Source organism: Mustela putorius, unplaced genomic scaffold (assembly GCF_011764305.1).
Source record: "Mustela putorius furo isolate JIRA1106 unplaced genomic scaffold, ASM1176430v1.1 tig00000831_pilon_pilon_pilon, whole genome shotgun sequence".
In the NCBI taxonomy this organism is placed as follows: Eukaryota; Metazoa; Chordata; class Mammalia; order Carnivora; family Mustelidae; genus Mustela; species Mustela putorius.
The window spans coordinates 8,113,410-8,132,691 of NW_025421490.1; the positions used below are offsets into that span (position 1 = coordinate 8,113,410).

Below are 19,282 nucleotides of genomic sequence, written 5' to 3' on the forward strand. Positions count from 1 at the left end.
TCAGAAAAATGCATATAGGGTGACAGATATTTCTATGCATACATATGCATATACACAGAACACATAGAAAAGATTTTGTAAGGATAAACATTAAACTGATAAAAGTAATCACCTCCATAAGGAGACTGGGGTACGATCAAGGTGTATTTGTACTTTATCAGGAGTTAACTTTTTTTTTAAGATTTTATTTATTTATTTGACAAACCGAGATCACAAGTAGGCAAAGAGGCTGGCAGAGAGAGAGTAGGAAGCAGGCTTCTCACTGAGCAGAGAGCCCGATGCGGAGCTCGATCCCAGAACCCTGGAATCATGATCTGGGCGGTAGGCAGAGGCTTTAACCCACTGAGCCACCCAGGCGCCTAGAAGTTAATTTTTTTTAACTATAAGAAGCAATTCATGAATTACTATTATAAGTAAAAATATTTTTTTCAAACTCTTAAGACAATAAAATTTTTCAATAAGATTTTTTTCAATTGAGTATATAATAGCTACACTTGTCTCCAGGTTAATAACCTTTCCCTTTGTTGCTATTGTGTTGCTGTTGGTAACATTTCCAATTACTGCTTATGTTTGAGATTCATGGCATCATGGAAAGGATTTTTAATTGTAAATCCTATTATTATTTATTTATTTTTAGAAATCCCAAGATTGTCTAAAGATAAATGTATCTGCATATATTTGCTAAAGGTTTTAATGGAAAATTGAAAAAGAAAACTGATAGAAAATCAATTGCGTTATCACAAGGGGAACTTGTGAATCTTGAAATACACGCTTTTAAGAACTTAGAGAAGGTGATTTTCCTTACTTTGAAATAAAGCAAAGTATTTTGCTATGAAAAACTCCATGAAATTATAATTTCCTAGTACTTACTTCACAATTAATATGGTTACATAAATGCTTATGCACACAGTACAGGGAATGTTGTGGCAAATGGGAAGCGGGCAGACTCACACACATCCCCAAACACCCTCAAAGCCACCATACCCTCCAGGTAATAGCAGTGAACTTCCCCCAAGTCTCAGCAGGACGCCCTGCATGATGTTTAGACCAAGACTCCAGTTTACAGAGTCATCTTGGTGACTGCCCCAGCTAATAAAAAGATCACTCCTTTTAACATCATCGTCGATCAGTCACAAGGCAATGACCTTGCTACTGTGGATAATCTTAGAGTGTCTGCTGCAGAAGGGTAGGTGTGGAGCAGCTCAGACACATGTCAGGCAGACATGGATGAATTCTGGGGGGTGAACTTTGGGCACACAATTCTCAAGAACTAAAGGAAAGAAAACTCTGGTTTTTAAAAAATTTTATTTATAAGTAATCTCCACACCCAATGAGGGCCTCTAACGGACAACCTTGAGGATTAAGAGTCACACGCTCTTCCAAATGAGCCAGTCAGGTGCCCCTGGACTATTCTTTTAACCAAGGAAATACAAAATATCCCATCCTTCTGTTTTGCAATCAAAGCCCTCTGAATCAGAATTCGTAGCCCAATAGAAGCAAACAACACATACCACAACCCTTAGGCAGAGGTGGACACTACAACATGGCCCTCAAGTTCCATAAACCCAACCAGTCATTTTAAATTCATCATAATTGCAAAATACTGTCCAGAAACATCAGAAAGTAAAGTAGGTAAGCGTTCGTGGAATATCTGACTTCATCTAAAATTTTAACAAGAAAACTGATGTTGGACAGATGAGATGGAATTTGGAGAAGTACAAGGTGGCAATATAACATTCTACCTTTTTCCCATTAAACTTCCAAATAATAACCTGAAACTAACATAACGCTGTATGTTACCTGGAATTAAAATACAAAGAAAAGGGGTGCCTGACTGGCTCGGTCAATAGAGCATGAGACTCTTGCTCTTTGAGTCATGAGTTCAAGCCCAGGTGTAGGGCTTAGATACACACACACACACACACACACACACACACATACACACACATAAAATAACCAAAAAAAGAATAAAATGAAAACTTTCAAATAACAGAACAACTTAAAAATAGCAAGGTGGTTAGCAAAAAAACCCAAATAGTCTGGCCATCACCAAAAGAAGAAGCAAATAGCTTATACACAGTTATGTGCACACATACCACTCATGGCAAAAGTGTCTATGATAGGTAGTATGTCTTTAGACAAATATTTTTAAGATTTGAGCAAATTAAAATTTAGATACTAAAAGCTCTTAAAAAGAAATCACTAGACCCAGAAACTTCTGGATCTATTTTAGAAATGAAGTTTCTAATAATGTGAGAAACAAAATAAGGAAAATTCCCTGATGATAAAGTTTATGTTGGATTATTTCTAAATTTTCTCCTAATAATAAAATAATATTTCTGAAAAAAAAATAATATTATTTCTGTAGCAAATGTTGGGTCAGACTTGCTCCAAACTAGCCTCAAGATCAAGCTATCAACACAGGATCCACTTAGTTTCTATTCTGTGCTAATAGAGAATAGGTGAGGGGGAAGGATGTTCATTTGGAATCTATGACTTTTAGGTGCTCTTCTAACAGCTGTAATCAAAGAATCTTATAAAACATATTTTCTGGATCTATACCACGTAACAATAATTTAAGTAGATAGGAAGGTAGATAGATGTGTAAACAGTTTTAAATGGATGGACAGATGTACAGATGGATGGATGGTTGGTTAGATGAGTAGGTAGGTGGATGGGTGGATAGCTAGATCGATGGATGGGTAGTGGGTGGGTGGATGGATGGATGGATGAATGGATGGATGGGTGGTGGGTGAATAGATGGATGGATGGTTGGATAGATTGGTGGGTGGGTGGATGGATGGATGGATGGGTGGGTTCATAGATGGGTAGGTGGGTGGATGAATGGATGGATGGGTGGGTGGGTGGGCAAGTGGTTGGATAGATGTGTAGGTGGGTGGGCAGATGAATGGATGGATGGATGGGTAGGTAGGTAGATGGGTAGGTGGGTGGGTGGGTGGGTGGATGGACAGACAAGTAAAAGTCTAAAGGCAGGATAGAGAACTTGCCTGCATGTCCACCTCTTTGCTCTCATTCCCTGGACCCAGGGACCACTCATAGAGGACAATCTGGTGATCGTCACTGCTCTGGTTTCCATTCAAAGTGATGGAGTTTTGGGGCAAAGTTATGGTCTGATCTGGTCCTGCATTAGCAACTGGAGGATGGTCCACAGCACTGTTGACTATGAGGGCTGCAGTTGTGGAGTTAGTGGCTCCATCCGAGTCTGCAACAGTCAGTCTACAAAAAGAAGAGGAAGCCATCATGTTCCAAGAAGATGCCAAGTCTTAAGACAAATGGTCCATTTAGTCTGCCCACAATACGTTACTTGGAAAACTCAGCAGAGGTGTAAACAGAAATTTGAGGATGAGACTAAGAAAGAACAGAGCACCTGAGGGTTTTGGTTTTTTAGTTTTTAATCTGCTGCTGTTGGTTTATTTTATTTTTTGCTAGTAATACAGTCACATGATGGAGTTTTCTCTTATATGGGTTCCTGACTAGTCTTGGAGATGCCAGATGAAGAAGTCTTCCTCAACCAACACGGGAGCCTCCCTCTAGTACCTGAGACAAAGAATGTGTTGGGTTTGGGTCCTGCCTTCAGGTCTGAGCACATGGAGACAGTACATCACTCATCAATTTTCATCTACAAAGCTTTTGAATATTTTTATACTTTTCTAGAGGACTTAATACAATCATGTTTTCAAAACACTCCCTACAGACACTCCTTGAGGACCTCCTGTGGTAAACTCACTACTGATGAGGTCACAGATCAGGAAATATGGTCACTTCATCCGTCTGGGGTAAAGATGCCAATTCTGAACAGTGATGAATTCTACACAGGTGTTAACAGGAATATGATAATGGAGCTATGGGAAGAACACAGGCCCTACGTGAAGTGAGGTCTGTGCGCGGGGCCTGTGCGTTCTGTGCGTCCCTTTACACTATCCCACATGCTCCATACAACCGAGATCTGAACTCTGGTTCTGGCTCTGACAGCAAACCAAGCATCTGAGAACTCTTCTCTTCAGCCAGGCTGTCAAGACACACATCCGGGCCCCTAAGGGAATTTCTTCATGGTTAAATGGGGGACAGCAGCAGTAGCTTGCCTCAACCAGACGATGAATTAAATAAAAATGAAATGGGGAGGAGTTAAGATGGCATAGGGGTAAGGGTACCTTATGCTTGCCTTGGCACTGGAACACAGCTAGGTAAATATCAAATCATTCTCAACACCCACGAAATCGATCTGAGGGCTGAGAGAACAAACTGCCCAACAAGAGGGAGAAGAGAGGTCACATCTTGGAAGGTAGGAGGTGCAGAGATGTGATGTGGGGGAGAAAAGAGTCGGGGGTGCTGCAGAGGGTAGGGAGCCCTGATCACAGAATGGGGGGCGAGAGAGAGAGAGCGTGCACACGCAGCACACAGGGGATTGAACACGAAAAATGCTTCCCCAAAGCCAGTTACTGAGAAAACAAGAGAGGCTGCTTATTGTGAGTTTTTACAATCAACGGAGCTCGAAGACTGAAGTTTTAGAAGTCTGCCTACAGACTGGGAGCACAGCGGTGCTCCTATGGAGGAGGGCAGAGGCCCAGGAGTGAGCAGTGTGGTCTGAGGACCCCCTGCATCGCACTGGGAGGGACAGCTCCCCTTCTTGGACTGCATTTGGGGACAAAGTGATGGTGGGTACCACTGCACTGCCCCACTCATTAGCATAGGGGCAGAGGCACCTGCTGATGGCAGCTAACCTGGATGCCAGCTCTTTGCTGTGCTTTATTCTAAACCCCAAGCACCTGTACATTCCTGCAACTGCCCTCCTGGGACAAACCCCTACCAGCCCCAGTGCCCCAAGACCCCCCTCCAGAGGATCATCGTGGGTCCAGGCAGTGCTGAGTCTCAAAAATTTGGAGTTTTGAAACTCTGCCAGGTGCAAGAAGTAAAACATAGAAGCAATGTGCCACTAGGTGGGCAGAGAGCTCTGACGCAGACACGGTGAAGGCAGAGATCTGAGGGACACCTGGCACATGAGGGGAGATTCTTCATTCTTCTGTGTGGGCTTACTGAACAGTGGGGCACAAATTCACCTGTCGGGGACCAAGGGAAAGGGTGGATTCCATTTTTTTCCTCTACCCAACAGCACCACTAGATTTCAGTGAGCAACAGAGTGACCCCCTCCTCATCTCCCACCCCCCCACTGCCAGGGGCGGCTGGAGCCACTTACACAAAGCCCCACCCCCTGCCCTCTGCAGGTGCTTCAATGCTAAGACAAGTATGCCTAAGAGTCAGGGCAACAGGCTTCTCCCGCAGAAAACCAGCACAAATTCCCCACGTGCACCAAGTCCACTGATCAGAGCTCTGCAAAGCTGCAGCTCTAGTGGAAACAGGATCTGGCCTTTTTAAACAAGCAGACCAAAGCATACCTAGTTAAAACTTGACACACACTGGACAAAGTCCAAACACTCCTTAGTGCCGGCAAGGAAAAACTCAGCAGAGGGCTGACCTAAGGGAAAGAGCAGCCAAAATGCAGCTGCAGAGTGCATGTAGCACAGACCAGACACACTTCCTGGACACACAGGCCCTGGACAGTACATGACCTCTTCTTACAAAGCCATTACTCTCAGGAGCAGGAAACATAACAGGCTTTCCTAACACAAAGAAGAAGATACAGACCTAGCCAAAAATGCCAAGACAGAGGAATTCATCCCAAAAATAAGAACAAAAAAAAGGACACGGCCACAATCTAATCAATATAGATACAAACAATATGCCTGATCCAGAATTGAAAACAAAAATCATAAGGATACTAGCTGGGCTTGAGAAAAGCACAGAATATATCAGGGAATCCCTTACCACAGAGATAAAAGACCTAAAAACTAATCAGGCCAAAATAAAAAATGCTATAACTGAGATGCAAAACTGACTAGATGAAATGACCACAAAGATGGAAAAAGCAGAGGAGAGAATAGGTCACATAAAAGACAAAATTATGGAAAATACTGAAGCTGAAAAGAAGAGGGAAATAAATATATTAAATCATGAATGTAGACATACAGAGCTCAGCAACTCCATGAAGCACAATATCATTTCACATCATAGGAGTCCCCTAAGAAGAAGAGTGGGAAGGGGACACAAGGTTTATCTGAGCAAATTATAGCTGAAAACTCCCCTAATCTGTGGAAAGAAAAAGACATCCGATCCAGGAGGCACAGAGAACTCCCATCAAAATCAACAAGAGCAGGCCAACACTAAGATATATCACAGTAAAATTTGCAAAATACAGAGATAAGGAAAAAATCCTAAAAACAGCAAGGGAAAAGAAATCCCCTAACATATAAGGGAAGACAAATATGGTTAGCAGCAGATCTAACCACAGAAACTTGACAGGCCAGAAGAGAGCAGCATGATACATTCAACATGCTGAATGGGAAAAATACGCAGCCAAGAATACTTTATCCAGCAAGGCTGTCATTCAGCACAGAAGGAGAGGTTAAAGAGTTTCCCACATGAATGAAAACTAAAAGAGTTCATGAACGATAAACCAGACCTACAAGAAATATCAAATGGGACTTTTTTGAGTGGGAAAGAAAGATCAAAAGCAACAGTGGGAAAGAAAGACCAAAAACAACAAAAACTAGAAAGGAGCAGAGAAAATCTCCAGAAACAATGACTCTACAAGTCATTTACTGCATATCTCCCAATAATCACTCTGAATGTAAATGGACTAAATGTTCCAATAAAGAGAAATAGGGTATCAGAATGGATGAAAAACAAGACTCATCTATATACTTTCTATAAGAGACACATTTTAGACCCAAAGACACCTCCAGATTTAAAGTGAGGGGATGGAAAACCATGTATCATGCTAATGGACATCAGAGGAAAGCCAGAGTAGCAATACTTGTATCAGACAAACGAGATTCTAAAACAAAGACTATAACAAGAGATGAAGAAGGGCATTATATCATAATTAAAGGGTCTATCCATCAAGAAGATCTAACAACTGTAAATATTAATGATACCAACTTAGGAGCCCCAAATACATATAGCAATTAATAACAAACATAAACTCATTGATAACAATACAATAATAATAGAGCCTTGCCGGCACTAAGTAGTGTTTGGACTTTGTCCACTTAAATCAATGGACAAATAATCTAAGCAGATCAACAAGGAAACAATGGCTTTGAATGACACAGAGAACCACATGTACTTAACAGATATATTCAGAATACTGTATCCTAAAGCAGCAGGATACACATTCGTCTTGAGTGCACATGGAACATTCTCCAGAATAGATCACATACTAGGTCACAAATCAACCCTCAAGAAATACAAGAAGATTGAGATCACACCATGCATATTTTCAGACCACAATACTATGAAACTTAAAGTCAACCACAAGAAAAAATTGGGAAAGACCACAAATACACAGAAGTTAAAGAACATCGTACTAAAGAATGAATGGGATAACCAGGAAATTAAAGAAGAAATAAATAAAATACATGGAAATGAATGAAAATAAAAACATGACAGTCCAAAACCTTTGGGACGTAGCAAAGGCAGTCCTAAGAGGGAAATATATAATAATGCAGGTCTTCCTCTAAGAAGCAAGAAAAATCTCAAATATACAACCTAACTTCACACCTAAAGAACCCAGAAAAGGAAGAGCAAATAAAGCCTAAATCCCCCAAGAGAAGAGAAGTAAAAAGATTAGAGCAGAAATAAATGTTATAGAAACTTAAAACAAGAAAGAAAAAAAGAAAGAAAGAGAAAAAAAATCAATTAAACCAGGATCTGCTTCTTTGAAATAACTAATAAAATAGATAAACCCCTAGCCAGACTTAACAAAAACAAAAGAGAAAATGTCCAATTAAATAAAATCACAAATGAGAGGGGAGAAATAACAACCAATTCCAAAGAAATACAAAAAAAGTATAAGAGCATGTTGTGAAAAACTATATGCCAACAAACTGAACAACCTGGAAGAAATGGATAAACTCCCAGAAACTTACAAACTACCAAAACTGAAACAGGAAGAAACAGAAAACTTGAACAGACACATAACCAGCAAGGAAATTGAAGCAGTAATCAAAAATCTCCCAACAAAAAAAAATCCAGGCTTCCCAGAGGAATTCTACCAAACATTTAAAGAAGGTTTAATACCTATTCTTCTCAAACTGTTCCAAAAAATAGAAAAAAGAGAAAACTTCCAAACTTACTCTCTGAGGCCAGCATTACCCTGGTAGAAAAACCAGAAAAAGACCCCACTACACAAGAGAACAGGCACTATAAAAGAGAAATCAGCACGCAGACGCTGTCACATTTCTATACAACAATAATGAAGCAGCAGAAAGAGAAATTAAAGAGTCAATACCATTTACAGTTGCAACAAAAACCATAAGATACCTAGTAATAAACCTAACCACCAAATGGGTAAAAGACCTATACTCTGAAAATGATAGAACATATATAAAAGAAATCAAAGATGACAGAAAGAAATGGAAAAACATTCTATGGTCATGGATTGAAAGAACAAATATTTTTAATATGTCTATACTACCCAAAGCAATCTACACATTTAATTCAATACCCATTAAAATACCACAGCATTTTTCACAGAGCTAGAACAAATAATCCTAAAACTTGTATGGAACCACAAGAGACCCCGAGTAGCCAAAGCATTCTTGAGAAAGGAAAGAAAAGCCTAGTGGCAGCACAATTCTGGACTTCAAGCTCTATTATGAAGCTGTAATCATCAAAACAGTATGGTATTGGCACAAAAGCAGACAGATCAGTGGAACAGAATAGAGACCCCAGAAGTGGGTCCTCAACTCTATGGTCCACTAATCTTCAACAAGGCAGGAAAGAATATTGAGTATAAAAGGACAGTCTCTTCAACAAATGGTGGTGTAAAAATTGCCAGCTGCGTGCAGAAGAATGAAACTGGACCACTTTCTTACACCACACACAAAAATAAACTCAAAATGGATGAAACACCTAAATGTGAGATAGGAATCCATCAAAATCCTAGAGAGTACAGGCAGCAACCTCTGTGACCTTGGCCAGAGCAACTTGTCACTAGGCACGTCTCTGGAGGCAAGGGAAACAAAAGCAAAAATGAACTATTGGGATTTCATCAAGATAAAAACTTCTGCACAGCAAAGGAAAAAGTCAACAAGACTAAGAAACCTATGGCATGAAAGAAGATATTTGCAAATGACATATCAGATAAAGGGCTAATATGCAAAATCTATAAAGAACTGATCAAAATCTATAAAGAACTGATCAAACACCTAAAGAACAAATAATCCAATCAAGAAATGGGCAGAGGACATGAACAGACATTTCTGCAAAGAAGACATCCAGATGGCCAACAGACACATGAAAAAATGCTCCACATCACTCGGCATCAGGGAAATACAAAGCAAAACCACAGTGAGATATCACCCCACACCAGTCAGAATGGCCAAAATCAACAAGTCAGGAAATGACAGATGCTGGTGAGGATGCGGAGAAAGGGGAACCCTCCTACACTGTTGGCGGGAATGCAAGCTGGTGCAACCATTCTGGAAAACAGCATGGAGGTTCCTCAAAAAGTTAAAAATAGAGCTGCCCTATGACCCAGCAACTGCACCTGTGCAACTGTACAGGTATTTATCCAAAGGATACAAAAATACTAATTCAAAGGGGCACATGCACCCCATTGCTTATAGCAATCTTATCAACAATAGCCAACTTACGGAAGCAGCCCAAATGTCCACTGGCTGATGAAAGGATAGAGCAGATGTGGTACATACAATGGAATATCACTCAGCCATCAGAAAGGATGAATTCTTGCCACTTGCAATGACATGGATGGAGCTAGAAAGTACTACGCTAAGTTAAATAAGTCAGAGAAAGACAAAATCATATGATTTCACTCCTCTGTGGAATTTAAGAAACAAAACAGATGGACATAGGGGAAGGAAGAAAAAAAAAATTAAGAGAGAGGGAGGCAAACCATGGGGGACTCTGAACTGCAGAGAACAAACTGAGGGTTGCTGGAGGGCAGAATGCGGAGGACGGGGTAACCGGCTGATGGGCATTAAGGAGGGCACGTGACGTAATGAGCACTGGGTGTTACATGTAAGTGATGAATCAATGAATTTTACTCCTAAAACCCATATTACATTATATGTTAGCTAACTAGAATTTAAATAAAATGTTGAAATTTTAAAAAAGAATCAAAAGCACCTCATAAAGTGGGGTGAACATTGGTGAAGTTACAGACTGAATATCTGTGTCCCCCCTGTTTAAATTCTTATGATGAAACCTAATCCCTAATGTGACCGATACTTGGAGTGGGGCCTTCGAGAGGTGATTAGGTCATGAGGGCAGAGAATGGATTAGCGCCCTTGTAAGAGACCTCGGAGACACCCCACCCCTCCTGCCATGTGAGGGCGTAGGGAGAAGCTGGCTACCTGTAAACCAGGAAATGGGCCTTCACCTCACACCTAATCCGCCAGCACCTTGATCTTGTACTGCCCAGCCTGCCCTTGTTCTGCCCATGAGAAACAAATTTCTGTCACTTAGAAGCCACCCAATTTACAATATTTTTGTTCTAACAACCCAAACAGACAACGAGTGTACAAGCATCTGTCGGAGCCCCTGCTGCCAGTCCCGCTGCGTACACACCTAGAAGCAAGATTGCAGACACGGTTAATTCCACGGTGGGTGTGTGAGGAGCTGACACGCTACTCTCCACACGGGTGCACCATTTTACTTTCCCACCAGCAGCGCCTAAGGGCTCCCATGACACCACATCCTCACCAACGCTTATTTTCCATGTTTTAAAAATAATGGCCATCCTAATGGGGTAAACTACTTCTTACGCTGAGATTTCGAATAAACCAAAACAAACGTTTTCATGACCCATGTACAACGTAAAACACACCAGAGCACCTCTGTGAACTGTTTAGTCAAAGATGAATCCAGTCAGATGCTTGGGAGTTTCTAAACCTATGCAGACTTTGGGAGATTCATAAATATATGGACGCATGGACAGGTGGACTGCTCTGAAACCAGTAGATTCTTCAATGGGTATATGAGACCTTAAAAATATAGTTAAGTCAAAATATGTAGGATGCAATTAAAGAGTACTTAGAAGAAAATTAAAGTCTTAAAAGCTTTACAGACATTTAAGAAAGATCTAATATGAATGATCCAAGATTCTACTCTAAGAACTTAGAAGAACAAAGTGAATCAAAAGTTAATAGAAGTAAAGAAATAATAAAGATATGAGCAGAAACCAACAACTTAGAAAGTAGACAAAATTAACACAGCTCTGGTTAGGGGTTTTTTGGAAAGATAAACAAAATTAACAAAATTCATAATGAGATTGAACAGAACAAAGAGATAACATAGGTCACCAATAAAGGAAATGAAAAGGGGGTTATCACCACAGATCTAACGGGTATGAAAGGATAATACGAAAATACTATAAAACCCTTTGTGCCAACAAATTTGACAAATTAGATGGAACAAATTTCTTGCAAAATACAACTTACCAAAAACCTACACAAGAAAAAAAAAAAAGCAACAGAAAATATAAATAGCCATACAACTATTTTAAAAATTGCATTTCCTATCCAAAACTTTCCCGGAAAGAAAACTCCAGACGCAGTGATTTCACTGGGAATTCTGTCAGACATTCAAGGAAGAAACACTACCAGCTGTTCACAAATGTTTCAGAAAGTAGAAGAGGATCGATCACTGGTCGCCTTGTCTCATTAGGCCAGTGTGATCCTCATACCCAAAGTTGACAGACATTGCAAAAAAAGAGAGAGAACAGCATTAACCAATATCTCTCATGTACACAAAAAATCCTTACCAAAATATTAGCAAATTTAATCCAATGCTATATAAAAAGGATATCATGAGCAAATACCATTTACCCCATGAATGCAAAGTTGACTAAACATTTAAAAATACCACACAACACATAAAAGTAACTCAAAAGACATCACAGATCTAAATATAAAAACCGAGAACTATAGAAGTTCTACAAAAAAACATAGGAGGAAATCTTTACTATCTTAGGACAGGCAAAGATTACTTAATTAGAACACAAAAAGCATGAAAAAGAAAAAAAACTGATGAATTAGACTTCATCAAAACATAAAATTCCTGCTCTTTTGAAGATTAAGAAAATACAGTTGATCTTAGCCAAAAGGTTGAGAAGCTACTGAAACATTAAAAAATTAAAATAAAAAATCACATACTGGCAGGAAATATCCACAACACATATATAAAATAATGAGCTTGTTTCAGAATGTATAAAGACTTGGGACGCCTGGGAGGCTCAGCCGATTAAGCCTCTGCCTTTGGCTAAGGTTATGAGCCCAGAGCGCTGGGATCGAGCCACATGCTGGGCTCCCTGCTCAGCAGGAAGACATCTTCTTCCTCTCCCTCTGCTGCTGCTTCCCCTACTTGTGTGCACAATCTCTCTGTGTCAAATAAATAAATAAAAACCTTTAAAAAAGAAATGTATAAAGACTCTTAAAACAATGCAATTTTTTAAATAAGGAAAGGAGGGGCACCTGGTGGCTCAGTTGATGGAGCATGTGCGATCCGTAGCCTTAGGGTTATGAGTTTGAGCTCCATGTTGAGGCAGTTCACTTAAAAAAATAAAGGGAACATTTAAAAAAATAAAATAGGAAAGGGATACTTCACAAAATAAATATATGAATGACCAGTAAGCAGCTGAAAATATGCTTAATATCATTTGTCATCAGGAAAATGCAAATTAAAACCATAATGAGATACTACCACTCATTAAATTAAATAAAATTAAAAAGACTGACTAGAGCAAGTATTGGTGAGGACGTGGACACTGGAACGTTCATATACTGAAGGTGGGAATGTACTTTGGTGCACCCACCTTGGGAAAGAGTTTGGCAATTTCTTAGAACACAAACTCACCTTAGAACCGGACCTTCCCACTACTCCACAATTTACCCCACAAAAATGAAAATATCTGTCCATGTGAAGACTTAAAGGTCAGTGGCAGCTTTATTTGTAGTAGTTCGAAGCTGCAAACAGCCCAGATGTCCATACTGGTCGGAAGGATAAGTAAATTGTGGCACCCACAGATAGGAATAGTGCTCCGCAATAAACAGGAACAGACTCGATAGAGACAACACAAATGAATCGCAATCATTTGCAGAGGGGAAGACAACACGGGTAAAAAGGAGTACATATCACATGATTCCATTTATGTAAAATTCTAGACAGTACAAAATAATTTAAACTGACAGAAAGCAGTTCGGGGTTGCCCAAGGACAGAGTGGAGAGAGAGACGGAAACCCAAGGGGCATGAGACTTCCAGGTTGAGGGACATGTTTCTTATCTTGTGATGATGGTTATCCTCATGTCAAAACTCATCAAGTATTATACCTTAAACATGCACATTTTATTACACTTCAGTTGTATCTTTAAAAGTTATGAAAAGAAAAAGATTAAGAAACACATGAATCATACAACCCTGCCTCGCTTTGAAGATACACAATTTCTGTCACATAACATCACAGCAAAAAGATGCCATCCATGGACATTCCTGACAACCAAAACCAGATGTTTGCAACAAACAGGCACTTCTAATCCAGAGTCATCCACGAGCATGTCAGTTGAAAGTGGGTGTCAACCAAAACTCCCAAGGAAACTCCAAGGTCAAGAGGCCTTGACCTCTTGGTCACAATGAAAAGAAGCCCAGCGTAGGGTAGAGGCATCAGTTTAAGCAAACAGCCACAACACAAGTTTGGAAAGCACAGCAAAGGTAGGGAAACCACTTGCCTGAAAGTGTAGTTTCCGGGGATGAGGTTAGACAGACGGAGTACAGGGGAGTCAGCTGGGGTCTTCTCCTCTCGGGAGGGGCCACTAATTTCTTCCCAGCGATAACTCACGATTTTAGTGTCATCTGTACTTTCTAGAAAGATTTAAAAATAAGTGAAGGCTAATCATATGATCTCTCCGATATGAGGAATTTGAGAGTCAGGGCAGGGGGATGTGGGGCGTAGGAAAGAATAAAATGAAACAAGATGGGATCAGGAGGGAGACAAACCATAAGAGACTCTTAATCTCACAAAACACACTGAGGGTTGCTGGGGGGCTGGGGGGCTAGGGATAGAGTGGCTGGGCTGATGGACACTGGGGAGGGTGTGTGCTATGGTGAGTGCTGTGAACTGTGTAAGCTTGATGATTCACAGACCTGTACCCCTGGGGCTAGTAATACATTGAATGTTAATAAAAATAATTTAAAAAATAAGTGAAGGCTAGAATGAAATGCAACAACAGTTAAACATAAATTTTGTAATTTATCAACTTCATGCTTAAATTTGTTTTTGCATGAAATTATCTAATTACATAGATAGTTCTCCCTAAACTGTCATCACTATATTCCTCCTGAATTTCCATCAGACTTGAGTGAGGCTGTTTTCATTCAGTTGTGAACTAAAACAAAAAAAACAAAAACAAAACAAAACAAAAGCCACAGTGCCAGGCGCTCTTGCTTTTTTAAGGAGTCAAGCAGATGTCCCACACTGAAATGCTACTTCTACCCATCTCAACAACGCATGTGATAACTTTCTAGCATTTTCCAAAGATATCTGAACTGACAGACTGATAAAGAATTAAGAGATGTGGGGTGCCTGGGTGGCACAGTGGGTAAAGCCTCTGCCCTTGGCTCAGGTCATGATCTCAGGGTCCTGGGATTGAGTCCTGCATCAGGCTCTCTGCTCAGCAGGGAGCCTGCTTCCCCCTCTCTCTCTACCTGCCTGCTTGTGATCTCTGTCTGTCAAACAGATAAATAAAATCTCTAAGAAAAAAGGAATTAAGAGATGCTTACATATAAATATAATACACCTTTCCTACCGACATCATTAAAGTGTAAATCCACAGAAAAGGAATATCCACAAGAAAACTTCCCATTTCCGCTTTAGGAGAGAGCAAAAAAGGAGTGTTACACAGAGTCACAGAGACAGAGCTGGAAGGGAGTCAGCTGCATCTAACTCAGTTAAAGAACAAACTAGTTCAAGTGACAGATTAATCATCACAGTTTCCTGTACCTAAACCGTCCAGCATTAGAGAAATCAAAACATGCTACATTTCCTCATGTAAATATTTTCATCTAAACTATGCTTTGTTTCCATGCTGTCAGGAGGAAATGTAAGGAGGCTCTTTATATCTGAATGGGCGCAGATGATCACGTCAGTGTGACTTCTGTGTGTCTGCAGACTGAGAAGCGGAGCAGCCCCAGCAGTGGACAGGTACCTTTCTCCCACTGACCAATGCAACTACTCTGCATGCCACAGGGTGTGGTAGTAGCTTTGTGGTTAAATGTACATGACTGCAAAGACCAGGTACACTGAGATTGAACATTTCTTGTGATACACGGTCATAGATCTGCATCTGTCTATACTAACATACTGTCAAACACAGGGAGTGTTTTCATCCACTCTCATGTGCATGGACGCCCGGAGTCAGACGCAGCCCCTCGCACACAGAGGAGAAGGAATGATGTCCGACTGAAGGAACAAGCACTGCCCACCCTAGACGAAGGCAACCATTCTTCTGTTTAAGTGATTTTCCCGTTGTTCATCACATATACCTCATTAAAAGGAGATTCTCTAAGAATTGCTTTACTTCCAGATCAACAGCTAGGCCCTGAAGAAGTCTCCATGGATGGCTGGGACACTGCTGACTGCAAGGTGAGCACGGGGCAGGGGCTGTGACGAAGGGGCCCAAGGGCTGTGAGCCACACGCCCAATGACAGAGACGCCCCTGCGTCCGCACGGGTGTGTGAGCCCTCCCAGCACCATGAAACCTTGCAGCATGCAGGGCAGAGAAGCCCTGAGTGTCACAGATACCCACGGCTGCCATCAATGAAGGCTGACGTCAGAGGCAGGGTGAGTGCTTGCGTCTGGGGAGACACCACCGCGGTAGGGGGCAGGTTGACTCTTCTGGCTGTGTGGGAGAGAAAAGGACACTGACTGAGCACAGATCATAACCCTGTTAAATCATCTGCGTTTTAGAAGTTGGTTATAGGGGCACCTGGGTGGCTCAGTGGGTTAAGCCTCTGCCTTGGCTCAAGTCATGATCTCAGGGTCCTGGGATCAAGCCCCGCATGGGACGATCTGCTCAGCAGGGAGCCTGATACCCCCCTCCCCCCTGCCTCTCTGCCTACTTGTGATCTTGCTCTCTCTGTCAAATAAATAAAATCTTTTTAAAAATAAATAAAATAAAATAAATAGCAGTTGGTTTTAAACATCCTGTAAGAAGGTTTGTCCTGGGGCGCCTGGGTGGCTCAGTCGCGTAAACATCTGCCTTAGGTTCGGGTCATGATCCCGGGGTCCCAGGATCGAGTCTGCATGGGGCTTCCCATTCCGCAAGGAGTCTGCTCCTCCCTCTGCCCAGTCTCTCTTGCGCTTTCACTCTCTCTCTCTCAAATAAATAAAATCTTTGTTTTCTATTTTATCTTATTTTATTGTACTTATTTGTCAGAGTGAGCACACACAGAGGGAAGGGGTTAGGGGAGAGGAACAAACAGACTCCTTGCTGAGCAGGGAGCTGAAAGACCCGCGGATCCCCTTACCCAAGAATCCAACACTGCCACTGGATGCAATCAGCAAGAGGTTCTTTATTGTTACGCAGGCGCCTGCGGGTGGTCAGCGCGCGCCTGCGGGTGGTCAGCAGCTCCTGCTAGCTGAGCACACCCGGCTGGGGTGGTGCCGGGTTTTTATAGACAGGTACAAACAAGTTTTGGGTGGGGCGCAACTGATTGGTGGACAGTTTGAACTTTTGAAAAAGGCATACTTGGTGTTAGTGGAGTGGATCAGGGGACCCACATGTGAAAGCAGACAAAGCAATCTTACAGAAGCAGAACTGGCCAGTTAGCCCACGCATGCGAAGAGAGCGGCGGGAAGGGGGAAACAAAGAGGGGAAGTTAGACCTTACTACTCAGCAGAAAGACATCCTGTCTACGTGACTATGTGGCCATGCAGCCCCCTTGCCTACATGACCATGCCCCTGCTATTAGGAGAGGGTATCTTGTTCAAACAGGAGTTAAGTGTCATGCCTTAGTAGCCAAGCTGTTACAGAAAGGCAAAAGAGCAGTTACATTGAATTCAACCCTCGGGGAAGGGTCTTTTCACTGCAAGGGGAGGAGGGGTACTCTTACACAACAAAAGAGCAGTTAATTATTTAAAGACTGGGGGGGGTCTTTCATTCCCCCCTTTTTCTTGATCATGGATAGAATCTTATATCCATTCGTCTTGTTCTTGCATGTCCTGCCCTTGCATTGAGCTAGTCCGGGGCTCTGTTTGCTTGAGGAGTTGGTATCGCTGTGTCAGTACCATAGTCTGAAAAACAGACAGGTGATCTTTAATGAACTGTACTAACCTGTTTAAGACACAAGGACCAAAAGTTAGAATTAATAACAGAATGATGAGAGGGCCCGTTATAGATGACAACAAAGTAGTAAGCCAAGGCAATCTGTTGAACCAGTTTTTTCGCAGTGGAGAAGGGTGAAGAGGGGGGTGCAAGGCATCAGCCCCTTCTCCATCCTCAGCCAGCCTCCTGCTCCTTTATTTCCCCCTGAACAATCTTGACCCTGAAATCTTTAAGGTGGTTGAAGGTGGAAGGTCTCATCTTCTGTAACTTCTTCCTGCTGAATAGGGGCGTAGAGCTGTCCCTACCTACTGGGGTCAATATTGATCAGTGGAGGAATGTATAGGGGAGTTAGGAAAGGCAGAGGCAGCCGAATCCAGCGCTGACAGCGAAGAGGCGTCCTCTCACGCGACAAGGATCGTCTGTCATGGTGAAGTCATTGCAGCAATGGAGTCTCGGCACCAAGTAGAGAAACATTGAACAAAGCAACATATTAAGGTTAATAAGGCGATAATGAGAAGCCCGAAAAGGAGATTCGGCCATAGTCCTCCTTCAAACCAGGAACTTAACCATTCACTGAGAGAGAAGGATCTTGTAGGGCCTTAATCTGGGTATTCATATCCTTTATTAGTCCTGTGATACTTTTGTGATAGTCTGGAATGTACACACAACATTCTGTCTTGATAATTGCACATGTGCCACCCTGGGCTGCTGTCAGGACATCTAAGGCCATCCTTAGTATAGCGATAAGGAGGGTTTTGGAACTTAGGCCCATATTGGATTGGGGAGTTATGGATTGACAGCAATCCCCTTTCCTTCCAAATAGCTCCATGGGCATGTAGTACCAGGAAGGCATATTTGGAGTCAGTGTTAATGTTTTTAGGCTTTGGCAATTGCAAAGTGCTAGTGAGCACTTTGGCACACCTAGCTTTTCTTTATTTTTTTCTATGAAAACTACTGTCATCAGAAAACAAACTGTCATTCATATTTTTAACAGGGGCATCTTAAATCTGGCCAGATAGAGTAAGCAAGATCAATAACCTTTGAACATTTTTGCTCTATAGAGAAAGAAGTACAGTAGTCAGGTTCAGGCATACAGGTAACTAGGTTTAAAGTTTGACAAGTTTTAAGTATTATTTCTGGCTTATCTGTTAGTGTAGCCCAGTATTTAATAAGTCGGCCTCCATCATCCATTGGTGGTCTTTGGCTTCTAAGACAAATCTGGACCTGATGTGAAGTTATTACAGTCAGGGACAGTTCCATAGTGAGGTTTGAGGCACTTTTATAGGAGGGCTGTTCCATGCTTAGCTAAAGCATCTATTTGCAATTGCACCTCAACAGAGGTGGCCTCTAGGATAAATATGACAAAGGGATGAAACCAAGAAGACGACCTTTGAGTGGTCCAGCCTTAACAATATCCTGATTACAGAGGATCACTGGCAAGTGAGAAAACTTGTCAAGAGATAAGGGGAGTCCCCCATGGATTATTCAATCCATTCATAAAGAAAGTGGGGTCATCCACGGTGCCTCCAAGTCCATAGTTGATCCTATGGAGTGCAATAGGCTGGCTTTTAGGCAATTTCATTATCCCAGCCACACATAAGGGGTTAGTTAAGTTATACAATTGTAGGGGAATCAATCCCATTTTCCAGTTGTTTAATCATGTGCCGTGGGGTCTGCGAATATCCCCACAAAACAGTAAGATCAACTAAAGAAGCTATTGTACAACTTCTCTGAAGTTTATCTCAAATTGTTTAGCTTAGGTAAACATTTAAAGACAATCAAATCTAGAATTTAACATCCATAAAGGTGTGTTACTAAAAACAATTTTTCTCTCTAAAATAACCCTCATTTACAGAGATAGTGA

The 19,282-nt window shown here is 41.5% G+C and overlaps 1 protein-coding gene across 8 annotated transcripts in view; it reads right to left on the minus strand.

The window, feature by feature from the left end:
- Positions 1–19,282, minus strand: part of KIAA0319 (KIAA0319 ortholog) — a 99,530-nt gene that overhangs the window by 21,683 nt on the left and 58,565 nt on the right. For 7 of the 8 annotated variants that reach the window (XM_045085103.1, XM_045085100.1, XM_045085098.1 and 4 more), the window contains 3 exons: positions 15,901–15,993; positions 13,825–13,957; positions 3,009–3,237 (listed from right to left, as the gene is read on the minus strand). In XM_045085103.1, coding sequence (XP_044941038.1) covers positions 3,009–3,237; positions 13,825–13,957; positions 15,901–15,993 — 455 coding nt within the window. The remainder of the gene's footprint in view (positions 1–3,008; positions 3,238–13,824; positions 13,958–15,900; positions 15,994–19,282) is intronic. The other variant, XM_045085104.1, reaches the window with a different exon arrangement.